At 47.3% G+C, this 20,420-nt stretch overlaps 2 protein-coding genes across 11 annotated transcripts in view; both read right to left on the minus strand.

Annotated features, from left to right (window-relative positions):
- cnbpb (CCHC-type zinc finger, nucleic acid binding protein b) overlaps nucleotides 1–3,267 on the minus strand; it is a 5,442-nt gene extending 2,175 nt beyond the window's left edge. The window contains exons 1-4 of the mRNA XM_061688351.1: nucleotides 3,128–3,267; nucleotides 1,475–1,635; nucleotides 946–1,011; nucleotides 184–382 (exon numbers count right to left, since the gene is read on the minus strand). Coding sequence (XP_061544335.1) covers nucleotides 184–382; nucleotides 946–1,011; nucleotides 1,475–1,635; nucleotides 3,128–3,252 — 551 coding nt within the window. The 5' untranslated portion in view covers nucleotides 3,253–3,267. The remainder of the gene's footprint in view (nucleotides 1–183; nucleotides 383–945; nucleotides 1,012–1,474; nucleotides 1,636–3,127) is intronic.
- Nucleotides 3,268–5,633: 2,366 nt separating this feature from the next.
- Nucleotides 5,634–20,189, minus strand: LOC133408645 (RNA-binding protein 39-like). 10 transcript variants are annotated; one of them, XM_061687759.1, is made up of 16 exons: nucleotides 20,071–20,166; nucleotides 18,740–18,794; nucleotides 16,450–16,555; nucleotides 16,292–16,338; nucleotides 12,713–12,877; nucleotides 10,916–11,026; nucleotides 10,725–10,842; nucleotides 10,496–10,648; nucleotides 9,854–10,000; nucleotides 9,726–9,791; nucleotides 9,451–9,655; nucleotides 9,131–9,217; nucleotides 8,929–9,040; nucleotides 8,611–8,716; nucleotides 8,462–8,540; nucleotides 5,634–5,957 (listed from the first exon to the last, which is right to left on the minus strand). In XM_061687759.1, exons 7-16 carry the CDS (start codon nucleotides 10,785–10,787, stop codon nucleotides 5,854–5,856), a joined length of 1,122 nt encoding a protein of 373 aa, XP_061543743.1. In that variant the 5' UTR covers nucleotides 10,788–10,842; nucleotides 10,916–11,026; nucleotides 12,713–12,877; nucleotides 16,292–16,338; nucleotides 16,450–16,555; nucleotides 18,740–18,794; nucleotides 20,071–20,166; the 3' UTR covers nucleotides 5,634–5,853. The 10 variants fall into 10 exon arrangements, with proteins under 10 accessions (XP_061543743.1, XP_061543741.1, XP_061543740.1 ...); XM_061687757.1 differs by having other exon boundaries at nucleotides 12,713–12,919; XM_061687756.1 differs by lacking the exon at nucleotides 16,450–16,555 and having other exon boundaries at nucleotides 10,931–11,026; nucleotides 20,071–20,189.
- Between the last annotated feature and the right edge of the window lie 231 nt (nucleotides 20,190–20,420).

Genomic DNA, 20,420 nt, shown 5'->3' on the forward strand with positions numbered 1-20,420 from the left:
AGTTTGGGATATTTGCATTGTCAAATGCTTTTCTATTGCATGTTTGGGAAAGGAAGACAAAAAGATCTGTGTTTGATTGAAGGTTGTTTCGCTAACCTGAAGCTTGTGCGAATCATTCAAGTGTGAAATAAAGCTGAGGAAAAGCGCCGGAGCGGCCCGGTTAGCGCGTGCGGGACGTCCCACCTGTAGCACTTGACCTTGCAGCATCCCTTCTGAACGTGGCCGAAGCCGCCGCACGTGTAGCACTTCTGCTCGCGGCCGTGCCGGCACTCTCGGGCCACGTGACCCGCCTCGCCGCAGTTGTAGCACAGCGGCTCGCGCTCCTTCTTGGGGTCCTGGCACTCCCGCGAGATGTGGCCCACGCGCCCGCAGTTGTAGCACGCTGACGACGACAACATGACAACATGACAACAACTCCTTCCACGCGACGGCAACGCCGGCTGCCGGACCTTCCCGAACACAACCACGGCGACCACCATGATGACCGCAACGATGATCAACTAGACCGTTTGTTCATTTCCTTTGTTTCTTTTTTCTTTGATCTGATCGTTTGGGGGGATATGTTCAAGAAAGGTCACTGATGGTGTCGCGGTACACACGCCTGACTTTGGTGCAGGCAGCGTGGGTTCAGTTCCCACTCAGCGACGGTGCGAATGTGAGTGCGAATGGTCGCCCGTGTCTTTTTTGTGCCCTGCGACTGACCGGTCCGCCTTTCGCCCGAAGTCAGCTGGGATAGGCTCCGGCGCCCCGCGACCCTAACCGGGATAAGCTATTATCTACTACCCCCCCCCCCCCCCCAAAAAAAAAGCCACAAATGCCATTAATGTGTTCTCGCTCCCCTCAAAAAGGCCAACAGTTTTTGGTTTGGTATATTGACCTGAATGCAAATCAAGGGATGAAGGAGGCGTGTCCTGTGTGTGTGCGCGCGTGTGTGTGTGTCCTCACCGTCTTCTGCCCTTTCACAGTCTCGGGCCAAATGTCCTCGCTCGCCGCAGCGATAGCAAAACACATCTGAAACACAAACGAACGTGCGAGTGAGGACGTGCCGACGCGTACATGACAACGTCGACTGCCAGCCAGTTCCCAGTATTGCTGGCAGCCATTTTGGAGCGTCAGGCGTCTAAACTTGTCCGACTTTTAACGCGTTGGCCTTTTCCTCGCTCGTACTTGATTGGACGAGCCGAGAATTCCCGCCTAATCTCGATCTTCAACTCCAAAGCTGCGCGGATGTCAAATCCAAAGCGTCGCCATCGACTGGCATCCGTTAGCTGAATTTCATACACAGGCAGAGCCAGAAACTCTCCCACGGCTCCGCGTTGAAAAACCTTCCCGACGAATCTATTCGAATACGGCGGAAAACGCTCGGATTCCGGTCGACCGATAGAAACGACCGCGTGGACGTGACAAGATACACGGACACGAAATGAACCAACGAACTTGACAAAGCGAAGACCGGCGCGCGCGGCCGGGTTACCTCTGGGGCCGGGGCGCCCGCTGCCGCGCTGTCCCCCGGTCGCGTCGGGACAGTTCTTGATCCAGTGTCCCGCTCGACCGCAGCCGAAGCACTCCACGCCGCTCATGTCGTCGTCGTCTTCGTCTTCCGCCGCCGCCGCCGCCGCCTCGTCCCGACAAGACCTAAGGCGCTCATCGCAGACATGAAAAAGAACATCGCGGCAAGTCATAAACAAGCCGGACATCATCGGGATGCGCATCACGCTTACGTCATCGCACACAAAGACAGCTGGTCAAAAGGGATTTTTACAGACCGGACCTAGATACTTCCCGAAAAATCCCATTGTAGCGATTAGGGTGTCAGGAATGAGTGAAGGATTCCAAACACAGTGACTGCAGCAGGCCTTTGCATTCAAATCAAGCACAAAGCTTCGCCTTAATAACGTCTCTTTAGCTTAATGCTAACACACCGTGCAAAATGCCAGGGATGCGCTAACAAAACTAGCATGGCTGTCACAGTATTATAACGCTTTAAGCAGCGACATCACAAAACAAACGGGGAGGCGGCCGCACCGGAAGGACGAGCGCAGTGCCCACTGAACTGAAGCAAAAAAGGTGGCAAAAATGGTTTACATTCGATTTCATTCTGTCATTTGTGAATGTTTTCGCACTTAAGAGTCGAGGTGCAACGATTCATCAACAACTAAACGATTATCAAATTATGTGAAAATGATTTTTGACAATCAATGGCTTCGAGACCTTGTGAAACTTAAGTTCAGATAGTCCAATCCTTAGAATTTCAGCCTTTCAGCAGTAAATACGTTTATTACAAAAACAAACTGATGATCAAACAAAAAAGACTTGGAAAGATCCACATTTACTTTGGAATAAGTAAATGACAATTTTGGCCGATTTTCTGACGTTATGAACCAAAGCAGTATCTGAATCATAATCTGTTTGTGCACTTACTGCGAGGTCCATTTCAAAGAATGTACTGTTTTTCAATAAAGGGATGGAAATTGTTGTATTTTTTCAAATCTAATTGATCGATTTCATTGTAACATCGTCACGAGGCTCCCTCCGGTGGCATTAACGCGAACACAACTTGACTGACATTTGGAAAAGAAGCGCGCGCGCACACACAAAGAAGGAACTCTTTGGGGCACTAAGATGCATTTGTGCTCGTTGTCGTGGAAAAGGAAAATTAAGCAATACGAGAAAAATCCGAGATATCCCAAAAAGTCATGAGCATCTTGACAAAATGTCGCAAATCATCAAACTCCATTTGGGACACTCGAACTCAGAAATACATCACTTTAGAATTTTCCACAATTGCCAATAATTGGAACAGTTGCCGGTAATTGATTTTGAAAAGGAAATTCACTGGGCCGTGTCTTTGTGGTTCCTGATCCAACGACATGAAGATGTCTTCTAACATGTTCTGGAAACAAACGACATTCTCAATCATGTGACAATAATAAAAGGTGTCCAATGAGAGAAGCGGTGGTCGAAGCCTCCTCCTCCTCACGGCTGCTTCCAGCCTGCCTGCGGCTCGCCGCGGTCCGGCGGCCGCTTAGCCACCGAGCACGCTCACATGCTAGCACGTTAGCCCGCTTGGAATGATAATGGCGGGAGTTTCACGACGAGCGCTTCGGCCCACGGAAAGAAAACTCACCTCGCAGACAAAGTGTCCCAAAGCGTCCGAATGGCGTGAAAAGTCTCGCGTTGTCTCGTGTCGTGTCGCGCTCCTGCTCTTCTGCACACGGCACGCAAGCGCCGCGCCCATGTCAACTGACGCATTCACGGCCAGTGGGAAATCGCAACATTAGCACGTTGACCTTCCCGATCGTGCCGTCATTGTAGTGTGGCTCGGCTGTCAAGACGCCAGATTGGCGCCTTGATATCCGAGTTGAATTCATTGCATGACCACGCGCGTATCCCAAAGCAAATGATCTCAAACTAACCCGTTCCACCCAACCCCCCAAAATAGAATTGCAGCGCAAACACGAGTGTACCTACTGTACTGTCCTCCTCCTTCTGGGGGCTGGGGAAGCAGCTTCAGAGGCGCATTTGTCTTTTTTGGGAGTAAACGCTCGTCTTATTTGCAGTTTCAGTTGTCTTTTTGTCCCATCAGAATCCAGTTTTTTTTCCTACGGTTTCACGCTTAACAGATGTCAAAATGAGTACGTGACCTGCTTTGAGTTTGACATCCATCCGCTTTGTCCATTGAATGCAAAAGCCTCTGAACAGCAAAACCGCTCACAAACGACAGGTTTTCAAATTGCTGAGTGTGACGTACTTTTGTCAATGAATATTCAAGGTACTTCCCACTCAAGTCAGCTAAACAGCAACGTGGCATTTGTGAGTTTTAAGCTACTCAGTCTATAACGTATGCATACGTTGTGTTGTACAAAAATAATTCAAACTGGGAATGGGGGAAAAAATAAAAAATAAATTAAAAAAACGGGGAAAAAAAACCATAAAGGAACCAGCCAGGGTGACTTGCGGAGAGGACGTAGGTGGGAGGAGCAAATGAAGTGAATGCGCGGTCAGCGCGTATAAAAACCGCCGCCATCAAACTCTCACAATTCTGAACGCAGCATCGAAGGACGCGATGTCACCATTATGAACGCTTGGCCGCCCCGAGGCCTGCTACGGACCAATCAGAGCCGAGTTGTTCTGTTCTACATACTTCAATTGGGGAAGACGAACGATCCAATCAGAGCAAAGCTCATTTGGATGTCGCGGAGCAATGACAAATCCAACCGTCTCAAATGCCAAACGTTGCCAAGCAACTACAATAGCTTGAAGAGGACATTTTGGGCATTACCGACCCAAATGATCTTGCAAACCCGTTAAAAGGACATCGAAGATGATCATAATGACATTTAAAAAACTGATTGGAGGGGACCTGGATGTGACGTGGCTTGTGTCCTTTTTCAGGAGCGACTTGCGGTTCTTTTGTCGGGACCCGAGTGGGTCCGAAGAGGACTGCGTCAGCTCGTCGTCGGGTGAGTTTTGCCGCAACTTGATGGTTGCCGATTGTTACAACACGTCGTGAGATATGAAAGCTGCCAAAGGTCTCGGCAAGAACCGGACGAGCGACGCCTCACAAAGCAGGAAGTCCGCGGACGGACGGGCGAGCGAGCGACACGTTGCGTCGACTATTTGAACCGCGCAAAGTATCGAAGGGAGTCAAGACACAAGAAACGCTGGCGAAACGCGGCTGCAGATTTTCAGCCGTGTCGCGCGTCAAAGTTAAATGACGCTAAATAACTGGACCCCAGTCGGATGTGCAAGTCCTTTCACGGAAAAGGTTCTTGCTTCTGAATTTGAGGTGCGGAGTCCCCCTATTAATGTTTGTGGTGGGGGTCCCCCCACGGGGGCGTGGCTGCTGAATGACCTTTTTTTGTTTTTGTTTTATTGCATAGCGACTTGTCGTTCGCACACGCATCCAGCGTTTGCGGTCGCTTTGCTCACGTTGGAGACCGCGAGAACTTGTTGGATGAGCAAATGCGAGGGGCAGTCAAAAGTCAGGAGCCCACTTTCATCTAACCTGCAAATAATGCATTTTTGGGGAGTTTAACCCTAAATCCAAATTTTTTTCACTTTATTTCTTTGTGTACCGTATATTGGCTATATTTGTCACAGTTGTTCATTTAAATACTTGTTTGAAGGTATTTTTAAAAAAGTTTTGTTTAAGCCTGTCCTCTTCCTGTCAGCCATTTTAGAAATGGCGTCGTCGTCGGACGGCTGCGATTGAAGATTTTCAAAAGGTCGCAAAATGTGGCTGGGGATGACAGCCCGCTCAAAAAGTGGGTGTCCAGGATCAAAGACGAAGAACATGAGCCTGCTTTGAGTGACAGGCGAAGGAGCTCATCAGTCAATCTTTACTTACATAGCACTTTTCTTACATGCTTATCACATTTTGACTTCCACTCATAATTTGCTGATTAAATGAGTTGTCACTTGTTTGATAGGTTGCTCAATTAATTGATTGGTTATTTAGTCATCTGATTTGTCGGCTGCTCGGTTTAGTAGGCAGGTCAATTGATTGGCCGGTAAGCTCGGGCTTTACCACCGTTTGTTACAACAACGGCTTGAAAGCCTGCGATGTCACGCACGTTGTTTACAAAATAAAAATTCAAACCAATAGACACTTGTCGTTTGTGACTTGAAAATAAAGTTTAATCAAGGATTTTATTAGAAAACCAAGACGAATGTTTGACGTCAGCGGCCGGGCCTCCTCGCAGCTCACAGAGCTCACTCAACGGACAGCACGGGCCCGCGCTGGATGGAGGCCACGCCCGCCGCACTTTCAACACCACAGGAAGTCAACAGGAAGTAGCTTACTGAACGATCCGAACACGACATATCAAAAGACGTCCGGCGCTTGCCGAGTCATCGCCGCGGGGGCGGGACCAGCAGCTGCGTGGCGGTGGCGGCGTCCGGGAACAAGTTGTGGTAGGCGGGAAGCGGCACGTATGCCGCCTTGATCATCTTGCCTGGAAACACAAGGCCCGGGTCAAAACTGCGCCGCGCTCGACATCAAAAAGAGACGTACGGAGAGATGCCGCCATATTGGATGGAAAATGCCTCATGACTGTTCCGCGACCGTTTGCCACGCCACGCCGGATCTTAATCCCATCTTTTGGCAAAATGTATTAAGTCTTTCCTGTTTCACTCAATTTCCCTGAAGTGACAACTTGTTTTGTAGTTGCTTAGCTAACTTTTCTCCTTCCATGCAAGTTTCCCAAAGATCTAACATCCCCCCCCCCCCCCCCCAAAAAGGCACAAATGTTGATTATTGTTTTCCAAAGTAAAAATTGATGTTTGCAAATGTCATTTTGAAAAAACAAAGATGATAAATCTGCTTTAATGGAGGATAACAAAAATTGGAGAATATTTACTGTTGACAGGCTGAAATCAGGATTCGGACAACTAAGTTCAAAAAGGTCTGTAAACGATTAACCAATTATCTAAATATTTTTCAATTATATATTTGTTGTCGATTAATCGTTCCAACCTGTAATAATAATTCAATAAACACCCTCACCATAACGTTCATCACAACATTTGAACATAAGAACCTTGTCAGGACTAAAACCTTATGTCAGACTCGTCCATTCACTTGGGACTAGTATCTTCTCAGGGGCATAGAACCTTCTCATTGGTTTGGCATTTATCTACACATAAGGACTGAGCATTTTTAATCTAAACTTAAAAATAACGTTTTAGGTTTCCCAAATCTATGAATGAATGCGAGGAATTACGTTTGTGCACTTTTTGGGTTGCGAGTTTCTCAACTTCAGTCCATTGACTTTCATCAGCTTACAGAACAGACCTGCCACATCCAATATGGCGGACACTCTGACGTACCCCTGCAACGGGCCGACCCACGAGACGAGTCTACGTCTGTGTGTATACAGTGGATCCTTCAGACATGCAAACACCAAAGGCATGAAAAAGGTGACAAAAAAACATTTTGGGGGGGGGGGGGGGAATCCCCTGAGCCCCCACAGATATTTTTTGTGATTTTAACATAAATTAAGCAACCTGGAAGAGTACAATAACGAGAAGAAAAAAAGAAATTTCCCTGATACCAACTTCAAAGGCTAATCCCAAATAATTCCTCTGGGAAAATATTAAGTACAATATTTTTCTGTTTTCATCGGCCATTCCTGAATTTGAAGTGAATTCATTTTGCGTTGTGACATAATCCTTAACAGCGCTTAAGACATTTAACATTAACATCAGTAAACTAATTCGATAATTGTAGGCGCATTTCCAAATGAATACAAAACGTACTAGCGGTTCAGCTCTTGTCGTCGACGTTACGTGTGCTCGGCGGTTCCGCTCGGGGCCGCGACCCGCGGCGCCTCGACGCCAACGTACGAAAGACCGGCGCAACAAATACCACACCGGCCGATCTGATGAGCGACGATGTCGCTTCAACGGAAGAGTAGCAATAGAGGATGCCTGCTCCAGAGGTGGGGAGAGTAGCCAAACGTAGTACTCGAGTAAGAGTACTATTACTGGACAATAAATAATGTGACTCAAGTAAAAGTATAAGTCCTCCCCAAAAATACTTGCGTAAGAGTAAAAAATATGCAGTGAAATTATTACTCAAGTACTGAGTAACTTTTGATTTTTTTTAATCACAGCATGAACATCAATCAAAAAAATACAAATAAAATGAATATACAAATTCTGATGTTGCTGTGTGTGTGTGTATGCACAGTCAAAACTACAAAAAAACATCTGCAATTTACTGCACGGTGTTTTCTCAAGTGAGCTAAAATATCCACGTTTGGGCACAGTGGCAAACAATACATGAAAGCTGTTGTTTTTGTTCGTCTGTCTAAGTGTAAACAACAGCAGCGTGCCGTTGCCGTCCCAACATGGCCGCCACATACGCACGACGATCAGCGGGGCAAGCTTATCTAGTGCGAATACCTATGTCCGGGAAACCCAATGGAAGACGACGTGTGAGGTCACTTGAGGCTTTGTGTCGTTTGATTGGTGAACTCGACGTAAACATCATTAGCGCTTAAATTGGATTGACAGCGCCCGATGCGGAAGCCGGAGTCTCGCGCACGAAATAGTTGATAAATAAGCAATAATTGATAAATAAAAGTAGCGAGCGACATTTAGATCATTGTAACAGAGTAAAAGTACCGTGACTTATTAACAGAAGCGGCAGAAGTTTTTTTTTTCTGGTCTCGTCAACTCCCTCCTGTGACTTCGAGCCCACAGGCGCAACCTCAGGCCGCATATTCCGCTATGGAGCAATAGTCACAATTACATCTGTGTGTGGATGGTGGAATGGATCTAGTTGCCAGCGTTCAAGGAGTACGAAACAGCTTATGAAGTCAGTGACGGCGACTCCACACCTACGCCAAGTGTCCACGAACGAACCGAAGCAAAATTTATTCCAAAATGTTGGAAAAGTTTGCGCCGTAAGACCGGCAACAAAATGTTTGCCACGTCACACGGCAACGCGTCTCACCTGCAAAGTATCGTCCGTGAAGAGCGCTGACGGCCGCCATGGCAGCGGGGATGGACGGACACTTGACATACACGTTGCCCTGGAGACCGCAACCGCAATTAAACACACGTGTGCGCACACACTGTCACAAGTTCAAGGGTGAGGCGTACCTCCGTTGAGTTCTTGTCCACGTAGATGTGAACCACGCCACCATGTTTGTTGCACTCCTCGATGACATCGTGCTGGATGTCCACCTCCCAGCCGGGATGCTCCTCACTGACACGTAGACACACAAAAATAAATAATAATAAAAAACGGCCGTGGAAGACAAAGTGTGTGTGCCTGCTGCGATGAACTACTACAGTAGTAGTAGTTCCTAGGAAGGCGCGCGCGTGTGTGTGTGTGTGTGTGTGAGTATGCGAGCGTGCGTGTGGTGATTTGTTTGTGTGGTGATTGTGTGCGCGCAGGTGATGTGTGCGTGTCCACACCTGCTGGGGTTGAACATATTGGAGAGTTGGAAACAGTGTGTGGCCAGCGGCTGAGACGGAAGGTTGAGGGCCGGCGGGTTCATGTTGAGGTTCATGGATGGATTCATGGCAGCTGTCAATCAATCAAGCACACCATCGGTTAGAAAGGGGGGCCCGCTCACCACTCGGGGGCGGGGCTAAGGCAGAGCGGCGCCGGCGTTACCCGAGACGGCGGCCATGGCGCCGATGGCGATGGCGCCGCTCATCTGCAGCGCTTGCTGGGCAGCTGGAGGGATCTGCAGACCAGTCCCTGAACGCAACATAACAAAACAACTTGAACCCACGTAGCTGCTATTCGTCCCACCATTCGTTATCCTGGCTATGGCGCTTGCCCTGATGTGTTAGCATTAAGATCACGGACTTAAAAGGCCAAACTATGCGTCTGTTTTGAATACTTTGAATAATCTCTGTTTTATGTTGCGTTTGAGAGTAAACTTCAGCTGCTGGCGGCAATAAACAATTCGAAGCCTCTTTTGTCCTCACCCTCGGCGAGACGAGCCATGAGCTGCAGCCGCCCGGTGGTCCCGAGGTCGATGCCGGTGCGCTCCAGCTCGTCGCTGTCCAGCAGAGAGGCGGCGGCAGACCCGTCGCTGCGCTCCGTCACGTGACCCACCTTCATGGGCCGACCCGCCAGCTCGAAGCCGTTGAGCTGTTCCAGAGCTTTCTTGGCGCACTCGGCGTCTGCAAACTGAAACGGCCATATCAGCGATCGCACCAGAACGGCCGGCAAACGTCTTCCTCTTCACGGGGGAGCTCACCGTGATGAAGCCGTATCCTTTGGACCGCCCCGTCTCGCTGTCCATCATCAGCTGGATGCCTTCGATCTGCCGGCACAACGAGGCGTCAGCCGTTTGAGGTTGCCGTTTGTTAGTCGCGAGTGTCTCACCCTTCCGAAGGGCTCGAAGATTCCTCTCAGCATCTCCTCGGTGATGTTGAAGTGCAGCGAGCCGATGTAAAGCCTCATGGGTCCCGACGATCCTTTTTGAAGGTTGTTGGCGGCGGCCGCCGCCGCGGCCGCTCGGTTCTTCTCGGCCTGGAAACGCAAATCCGCGTACGGTGAACACCCGTCGCCCATTTGTACTTTGCTATTCAAATTCACATATTTGCATTTACCTCATTGATTCATTTCAATGAATGAGAATCGTGTCAAAAGCTTCATTTAGTCAGTTCAATTTAAAAGTAGAACTCCTACTATACACACAATATTTCTTGATTAAAAAAAATAATAATAAAAATAGTCTGTATAATATTGATGATTATATCTTATGGCTGACAAAAACCCAAACTTCACCATTTCTAGAAACCACAACATTACATCACCAACAATCACAAAACAATTTTTAATGTAGAAATGACAGGCAGGAACTTGCCCTCTGAAAAGTATTTTTCCCAAGTGTTTCATGAATCCATATTATGTATGAGCACTAAATAAATAGACCACCGTAATCTCACTTCGATGTACCTGTAACAGGAGATGCACAAGCGTTCAGTTGCGGCGATCGGGCGGACGATGTCGGTCGCACGTTACCTGCGAGGCCTGCACGATGATGGGAACTCCCAGCAGCCTTTGTCCCGTCAGCCCGATGGCGAGAGGAACCGAGCTGGCCTCCACAAACTCGATGTAAGCGATGCCCTTCGAGCGGCGCGAATTCCTGTCTGAGATCATCCTCACGTCTCGAACCTGTCGGTGGCGGCGACCCATAAGATGACCAGAGTACGGAGGAGCTTGAGCTTTGAGGGCTCCGTGGTGACTTTACCTTCCCCACAGCAGAGAAGAAGTCCTCCAGATCTCGAGGGCGAATGCGGGCAGCCAGTTGCATGCAGAAGACGGTCCTGGCATCTCGCTCCTCTGGAGTCAAATTGTCGACCGGCAACCTACGCGAAACCAAAGAAAACAAAAAAAAGCATAAAAGAAGACATATAAAAGCTTCAGGCCGTCGCTTTTCACCTCGTCAAGACTGACTTGTTGGGACTCTTCTCCCGTCTGATGGGACTTTTCTCTCTTCTGATGGGACTCTTCTCTCTCCTTATGGGACTCCTGCTCCTCGACCGCTTCCGCCTGCGCACACAGGCCACAACAAGTTCCTGCTGGTGCTGCTCTCCGACAGTAAAACCGGTATCTTTAACCGCAAGTGCACTGTCACGCCACGCCGTATTAGAAACAACTAGAAGTCACCCCACGAATGAAGGATTTCCTTTCCTGCTGACCTCTTTGTTGATTTTCAAAGCAGTTAAATACTTTTTTGAACCCAAGCACGTCGGATTTCTCAGAAAAATATGAACCAGAAAGAAGTGACACTAAAATCACTAGAAGTTACTGTGATTTCACATCCTAACTTCAGTTGATTATATATATATTATTATTATATTAATCACTTTTCCCTCATCTATCCAGCTTTTCCCAAAATAGCGCCAGCTGTTTGAGCCACAGCGGCTGAACAAATCCACCTGGCGTGGACATACTAAGCAAGTAAATGTATGCGCAGCAGTCACTTGCAGCTCTTGTGGCACCGTCGTCCATAAAATAGAGGCTGGATTCCTGAAAAGCATCATGAGCTGATGGCTATCCAGAAGTCAGAAAGAGAAAACGAGAAATGCAGAAAACAAGGTAGGTCTATAAATTACCCCCGCCCCCCAAAGTCCAGCTTGTTTTAACACAATAACCGCTTTCTTGCATTTTGACTTTTTAGGGAGAACACGGCAATGGACAACATTTTACAAAACCAAAACTCGGGAGAATTAAATGTTCTGAAACGTGTCGATGAAAATGACTCAAGACGATGTCCAACTTCCAATTAATGGGGAGAATGAGTTAGCCAACCGTTTTACCTGCACACACATTCACTTATCCCCTATCTAATCTCATGTCTGTGCAGATTGTCAGTCAACCAGGTGATGTTAATCCGCAAAGGTTGCATCCAGGCAACGGGACTGTTCTTGTTGAAGACGATTCACCTTGTAAGGTCCCGTATTTTTGGCAATTTCGACCTCCGTACGGTGACTCTCTTAACACGAACTTAGGATAAAAGTTTCAATTTCATTTCAACAAACAGCTACGTCAGTTTGAGCCACTTTTGTATCCACTTTTTCCATATTTGGCTAAGACCGCGCCCATTCCCCTGATTGGTTGCTTCCATCCTCATGTTGACAGCGCCGGCTCGGGAGCGGAGAAGTAGGCGGAGTTCTTCGCTAGTGACGTCGATAAGCTTGAGAAATTCCAATGAGCTGATTTCAGGCCTCTCGGCAGAAAAACGTCTGCAACTCATGAATGCGGGTACCGTTTTATTCCACATTTCACGTTTACTGAGGCACCATAGAAACAACATCACAAATACTAGAAAAAGTTGGTTTGGTGAAATACGGGACCATTAACCCAAAAGGGCTTCTTCCCTTCTAACATTTTAGTTGTGGTGTCTCCCCATTTATGCCTCGGTGGGCGTGTTCACTGGGGGGGTGGGCACCAATAGGTTGTTTGTTATGTTAGAATTGAAGAAGCCTCTTGGATTAAAGGTGAAACATCATCAAACGAGAACAGTCCAGTTGCCTTCATTCAACCTTCACGGATCGAATTTCAAATTGAACGGACTTCCTTGTATTTTCATTTGGGCTTTTTGAGATATATGACTGAAGGAAAAATGTGTTCAGAACAATAAAATGCATGTGGCTACTTGATCGAAGGTGCAGTCAAATGATGCCAACGCGAGTATGTCCGAGGCAGGAGATGCGGCGAGTGTGAGCAACTCACGTCTTGTGATAGTCTCTGTAGCGGCCGCCCCTCTCGCGACTACGCCGCCGTTCTCGGCTGCGACTGCGCCGCTTCTCGCGGCTGCGTTTGCGCTCGCGGCTGCGACTCCGCTTCCTCTCTCGACTCTTGCTGCGCTTCCTCTCGCGGCTGCGGCTCCGCTTCTTCCTGATGGGGCGGCGGCCAATCACAACACGGTGGCGAGGACCGCTGTTAAAGGTGAGACGGCGAGGACAGACAGACGGATGGACGGGAGAGGACATGCAGACAGACAAGAAAGCCAGGACATGTAGGATGCCGAAGATAGACAAACAAATGAAGGACAGACAGCAGGCCAACTGGAAGAACAAAGACGAGCAGACAGAGGACAGACAAAATGCAGACGGACGGACAACACAGACAGATTGACAGGAAAGGAAGACAGGATCCGAATCCCCCATTGCCTTTGAGAAAAAGCAAATGACCATTTGCTTTATTTCTCCTGAAGATCATTTTCCCAGCATGAACCTGCATCACAACTTCTACAGAAATAACGCAAACACAGTAAACCCCCGCAATATCGCAGATCACCGATTGCTGTCCCGCTGTATGGCGGATTTTTTGGGTAACTGTTATTACAGTAGTTACTCTATTTTTTGTAGTTTGTATAATATTATTGTGTTATCATTGCTCTTGCTCTCTCAATATATTATATACAGTGGGCACAAAGTATTCAGATGCCTTAAATGTTTCAATCTTTGTTATATTGCAGCCATTTGCTAAAATCATTGAAGTTCTTTTTTTCCCACATCAATGTACACACAGCACCCCATATTGACAGAAAAAAAAGATTTATTAAAAAAGAAAAACTGTATTCAGACGCTTCGATCAGTAGTAGAAGCACGCTTTTGAGCTAATAAGTCTTTCTGGGAATGATGCAACATATTTTTCACACCTGGATTTGGGGATCCTCCACCATTCCTCCTCGCAGAGCCGCTCACTTCTGTCAGGTTGGATGGTGAACGTTGGTGGGCAGCCATTTTCAGGTCTTTCCAGAGATGCTCAATTGGGTTGAAGTCAAGGCTCTGTCTGGGCCATTCAAAAACAGTCACGGAGTTGTTCTGAAGCCACTCCTTCGGTATTTTAGCTGTGTGCTTAGGGTCGTTGTCTTTTTTGAAGGTGAACCTTCGGCCCAGTCTGAGGTTCGGAGCACTCTGGAGTAGACTTTACGCCGATCTGATCGGTGTTATCGGTATCGGCCGATAATTAGCATTTGATGGCTATCGGCTTTCATGTCATAAATGACCGAGCCGATCAATGACATTATCGATCGGCTCCGCACAAGATTTAACTCTGCGTCTTCGTCGCGTATGAATCCAAAAGCGAGTTTATTTTTAGCCTTGTCACGTGTCTTGTTGCGCAGTACTGTAACTATCTGACCGCCAATAGTTTTTTCAATCTTATCGGTGAAAAAACATCGTCGGAGTGGGACTATTTTGCGGTGTCTCAGACAAACAACACGCAAGTTATTTACAGTCTGTGCACAACTGAACTACGTCGTGGGGAACGTCGTCTAAATGCTGCAACAACAAATTTGATCGAGCACCTGAAGAATGTACACGAGGAGCATGCTACGTTCAAGCAACGCAGCGTGTGGGGGAGGGGACAAAACAAAAACAAGTCGGACAAACTCTGGACAACACCCGTCCATATTGCTGGGAAAGTGAGAAAGTTAGAGTAAGCATGTCATTAACAGTATTAAAGTCATTGCAATAAAGTAATTTAATGACAGTAAGTTAGCACGCATTATTTCTGTCATTTAATGTTGATTTGACCTAAACAGATGTCAGCCTCCAATCCTTGAATGCCCCCTAGAGGTCATTGGTGCGTTAACTTTTGTCTAAAATGCTAGAGAATCATTTGAGCTCGGACAGGCTCCAGCACGCCCACAACCCTTGTGAGGATAAGCTGCACCGAAAATGGATGGATACAGCATACAAGTATATAAAATAATTGAACAAGTCATGTCAATAGAAACGTTGCTCCATCTTGTGATCGGATCGGTGATGGGTTATTGTTTTTTGTTATATTTTTAAACTTGCTGATCGGCCCCAAAAATCCTGATCGTGTAAAGCCTACTCTGGAGAAGGTTTTTGTCCAGGATATCCCCGTCCTTGGCCGCATTCATCTTTCCTCCGATTGCAACCGGTCGTCCTGTCCCTGCAGCTGCAAAACACCCCCACAGCATGATGCTGCCTCCACCATGCGTCACTGTTGGGACTGTAGTGGACAGGTGATGAATTAAGGCCAACAATTTCTATCTTGGTCTGCTCAGACCAGAGAATCTTATTTCTCACCATCTTGGAGTCCTTCAGGTGTTTTTTTTGTTTTGTTTTTTAGCAAACTCCATGCAGGCTTTCATGCGTCTCGCGCTGAGGAGAGGCTTCCTTCCGTCGGGCCACTCTGCCATAAAGCCCCGACTGGTGGAGGGCTGCACCGATGGTGGACTTTCTAGAACTTTCTCCCATCTCCCGACTGCATCTCTGGAGCTCAGCCACAGTGATCTTTGGGTTCTTCTTGACCTGTCTCACCAAGGCTCTTCTCCCCCGATTGTTCAGTTTGGCCGGACGGCCAGCTCTAGGAAGGGTTCTGGTCGTCCCAAACGTCTTCGATTTCAGGATTATGGAGGCCACTGTCCTCTTCGGAACCTTAAGTACGGCAGAAGTTTTTTTTTTGGAACCTTGGCCAGATCTGTGCCTTGCCACAATTCTGTCTCTGAGCTCTTCAGGCAGTTCCTTTGACCTCATGAGTCTCATTTCCTCTGACATGCACTGTGAGTGAGCTGTAAGGTCTTATACAGACAGGGGCGTGGCTTTCCTCATCAAGTCCAATCAGTATCATCAAACACAGCTGGACTCCAATGATGGTGTCGAACCATCTCAAGGATTATCGAAGAAATGGACAGCACCCGACTTCAATATATGAGTGTCACAGCAAAGGGTCTGAATACTTATGGCTGTATCAGCATGAATTTCAACAATTCCATTTTTTTCTGTTAATATGGGGTGCTATGTGTGCATTAATGAGGAAAAAAATGAACAAATGATTTAAAAAAAAAATGCTGCAATATAACATAAGAGTGAAAAATTTAAGGGGCTCTGAAAACGTTCCGTACCCACTGTATGTTTGAATGGGTTTGTATTGTTTTAAATGTGTTTAAAGACCTTTAAGAAGTTTTTAAAGTGCTGAAAATTCCATAAAAAATGTGTAGGGTGTATTTAAAGAGTATTTCTATACCGCGGATTTTCACGTATCCGCGGTATTGGGGGGGGGTTTTGGAACCAAACCCCACCAATGGAGGGGGATTACTGTATATTTTCCTTTATGTTTAACACAGAACAGATTATGTGAAAATAGGCATGCACATGTTCAAAGGGTCCCTTTGACTGAAATTGAAGGATTTGGACAATTTTAAGTTAAATAATGGCTAACTGACAAATCTATTATTAAAATAATGTGTTTAATCGTTGCGCTAAGAGGATGCCAGGGAAGACGACAGGCGGAGAGACGTGCAGAGCGACACGGCGGCGGGTGGTACAGTACCTCTTGGCCTGTTCGTCCCCGCCATCGGGGCTGGCCGTCTTGTCGTCCTAGCGGGGTCGACAGAGAAGAGCGTGAGGAGGCGGACGCGACATTGGGGAGTCGGGGAAGAGAGGGCAGGGCAAGAGAGAATATGGAGAGTGAGTGACATTCAAACAGACTTTTGAGTGTGCTGGGGGAGGGGGTCGCAGCAGAGGACGGCGGCCGGCGAGGCGGCGGGACTCTTCTTCCTCTGTGGGTGCTGCGCTGGGACGCCTCTCAAGGGCCCTGCAGCACACAGGAGTCTTGCGTCAAGTCAACGAGCAACTCGCGTGGGCGGGCGGCCGGCCGACCTCCTTCCTCACTAAGCTCGCCACCGCGACGCGGGCGGGCACCTGCGCACCTCTCATCCACTCGTCGCCACCCTACGACTTCACGACACGAGCTTTTTAGCTTCTGAATGCCACCGCATCCGTTGCCACGGTAACCAGTCTTCACGCCGCCCAGCCTTTGGCTGCAGGAATACCGCCAGGAGGGCCACAGGACGTGGGGAGGGGGGGAGGTTGGGCGGGGCAATTAAAAAAAACAGAGCTTCCGGCTTGGACCGATCGGCACACAGAACAGCGCCGGCTTTGGTCAAACCCGCAGAGGGCGCGTCGACCGGGTGCCGGTCGGCCCGTCCCCGAGAAGCTAACGGCCGCTATCCTGTCAGCCGCCTCCTATTCCGCGATCCTTCTCACCGGGGAGCAGGGGCCAAAGCAGAGCAGTGCATGATGGGACTTTTTACTACCTTTGCATCTGTGACACATCACACTGGCATTCACAGGTGAGAAATCAAGTCTACAACGAGACACCATTTTTTGATCAGTTGTTAAGCCATCACAACATCACATGCTCGCACTCACTTGACACATGAAGCCAACACTGCACTTCGACATTATTGGTACACAAACTGGCAAATCCCATGAATAGAAAGTCAAGTTTCTTTTCCAACGTTGCTGCAATGATGCTCTGCCATCGTGCATGTATATATAGAGGGAGCTCCTAAAAAGAAGGACATCATTTCATAGTCTAGAATACAGCTGCAACTATTGAATATTTTAGTGTCCTACTAAAAATTGTATCAAATAATTATAGTATTCAGATTAATTATATTTTTGCTTTATTCAAGACCTAGTATAAATACATAAGAAAAAATTGAGCAGCAAACTATTTTCAGGGAATCAAGACAACATAAATTTCAGTTTAAACTTAGCATTTTTTTATTCTTGGCCGTCCTAGCATTACTTGTAAGTATAAAAAAAACTCATAAGGCATTAAATAAAAGAGGCATAAGGAGCCTGTTGTGCAACTGCACTTGAGCATCATGTGACATCATAATACAGTCGGTCCGTGGCTGTGCGTTTATGAGTTTAGGCCGGACTAACGGAACTAAAATGAAGACACCTCGATAGGAAACAAATATTACATTTAAAAACATTTTCACAACCTTTGCCAATCACAGTCTTTTCCCCCCCTCTACTTACACTACTCGCAAAGCCCTCCGCATCGCGGGGGATGCCACCCGCCCGTCACACAGCCTCTCCAGTCCGCTGCCATCATTTATTCATCGGGCTGTCGGGAATCTGAACTCTCTGCCCGCTTTGCCCCCTCTACCTCTTCTGTCCTCTGCCACCTGAACTCTGACGCACCGCAAACATATAGATGCACATGCACACACGCACGACTCAGGGTCACACCAGCCACTTTAGCAGGATTGGGGTTGTGTCATCCGATTTATAAATGTCTTATTTGCCTTTGTTCTCTGACCTTGACTATGTTGCACACGTCACCTGACCGTTGATATTTGCACAGTCAATTAATATTTTTTATACTGTATATACTATAGTTTATTTAGACTTTATATTGATATTATTTCTACTGTCTTTTGTAGCACCACGGGCCCTCTAGTACCGTGGGAATGCCAAGTTTCAATGTCCTTTCGCTATTGTTCCTGTCATACTGTGTTGCATGTTTTTGTTTGCACATTAAGCACTAAAGTCCTGTTTTTGTTTTAATTCCCCATTTAAAAAAACCACACCATTAAAGCAACACGTTTGTGTCATGTTTTTTAGATTGTTGGGTGAAAGCTGCAGCTGGCTACTAGCGTGAGCTGAATTGGTGGTAACATGGGGGAAGTAAAACCCCAGCAAAGCCCAACCCGAACGTTTTGTGACAAGTGTACGTCAGTTCGTTCGTAGACAACTGGCTGGCCGGGGGGAATGCTATTATTGTGTCTTGAGCGCTGGATGGAACGAGAGGAAGTACTCTCGGTACTTCCTGCCCCGAGGCTTGGGAAAAGGCGACCAACGCTCAGTTTTGATGCCTTCAATCAACAGCAGCTCTCGCGGACCGGAGGCGGGGTCGGTGGGCCTACATTTGGACAATCCGAGTGTTTGTGAGGAGCAACGCACGACGGAAAAAGACGCTCACCTTCCTGTAAGGAGCCTCCAGCATGGCCTCGATGTCCAGGTCGTCCGCCATGTTACTGCAAACACACGTACATGATTTTAAATCATTGCTAGTCGTTTTGACAATCAACATAAAACAACTTCTCTGCTCGCTAGTGATCAGAGAAGTTGCATGCAGAAGTATTTACTACCTATGACGTAGAACACGTGTCCTAGTTTTAATCGCGACTTTGAAATTTCTCCAACAAGTAAGTACATGCATTACAATTCTCAGACAACATTTCCCAAAGCCCCTCATAAACGTCTAGGTGAGTAAGATCATTCTTCAAACCCATTAGCGCATCTTTATACTAGTTTTTATGTTTCTGCCAAATGTCATAGAAATTGGTCGATTCAGCACTGGCCAGGTCGCTCGTGACGTTTCTCTAACCCGCCATGATCACTTCCAACACTAATTTCTTGAATTTTCTCAACTAGAAAGGCCTCCTAACTGTGCTCCGTGTATACCTTATTAGCATTTTAAGAGATCGTGTCGTTTGTTCATTCTCGACTTTGAATTTGATTCTTTTTCAACGCATGTTTTGAGTCCCAAATTCAAAACCACAAAACACCTGACCGCCATCTGCAAACTCTGTTCGGCTCTTGACCATTAATTATTTTGTTTAGCTACGTTTTTGTCAATCTGATCCCTTGGCTTTCTAGAATTACTCAACAGCCATCACTTGTATATGTTGCCCGTTTCTCTGTTTGGCAAGCTTTACAACGACACCATCCTTTTGAAAATAGAATCAAAAATAAATGAAAGTTAAAAGTTTGCAATTGTGATTCAACAAAACGGTCCCACCTAAAATCTCGACCGCTTTTGTCGTCTTTGTATAATGAAATTTGTAGCATTTTCACCAAACGTGGAGTCATAACGTTCTTAATATTTGTCACAACAAAACGACAATTACTGGAATGGTCTTGAAAAGACCATCTGCTAATGCTGCTCTCGTGTTAAAAATTCATCTTTGACATGTTCCACACACACGGCTATAAAATGGCGGTCAAATGAGGCTGTTCAGTGGCCAGCTTTAGCGAGAGCGAACGTAGCGAGTTTCCGTCGATACCAAGCAGCCAATTTGAGGACGGTCGTGTTCCACTGAGTAGCAGCGTCCACCTGGTGTCGGTTCAGCCGGTGACAGTTTCGCTCTTTTCGTTTAAAACATCGGCGAGGCCTCCGCGCAGCGCCAAGCCACCTCTTAGCTCGCCGTGCTAACCAGATGCTAACTGGCTGCGCGACCGCCCGCCCGCGTTCGGCGTATATTGGTTCGCTTCCGGCCCAAATTGTCGAGCGGACGAGTCGTCTTTTACCTCGACACTCAGCTCCTCGTCGGCAGGTACAACAACAAAAAACGTGTAAAGCGTCGCCGAGGTTGACTTTGTCCGCTTCGCCGTCGTCCACGCGTCGTCACTTGCTCCACTTGAAATGGCGCGACAGGTTCTCGCGAGAGCAGCCTGCGACCGCGAGATCACGACGACATTTTGATTGACAGTTGCAAAGCAAGTTCTCACATAGAGGAGTTACAAAGTGCTTTTACTGGGCTTGAAAACAAACCAAAACAATAATACAAAACAAATCCAGTCTTAAATCAGGGGTTTTCTAACCTTTTACACAAGGTACCACCTCAAAAAATCAGAATCAGAATCATCTTTATTTGCCA

Source organism: Phycodurus eques, chromosome 10 (assembly GCF_024500275.1).
Source record: "Phycodurus eques isolate BA_2022a chromosome 10, UOR_Pequ_1.1, whole genome shotgun sequence".
Lineage (NCBI taxonomy): Eukaryota > Metazoa > Chordata > Actinopteri > Syngnathiformes > Syngnathidae > Phycodurus > Phycodurus eques.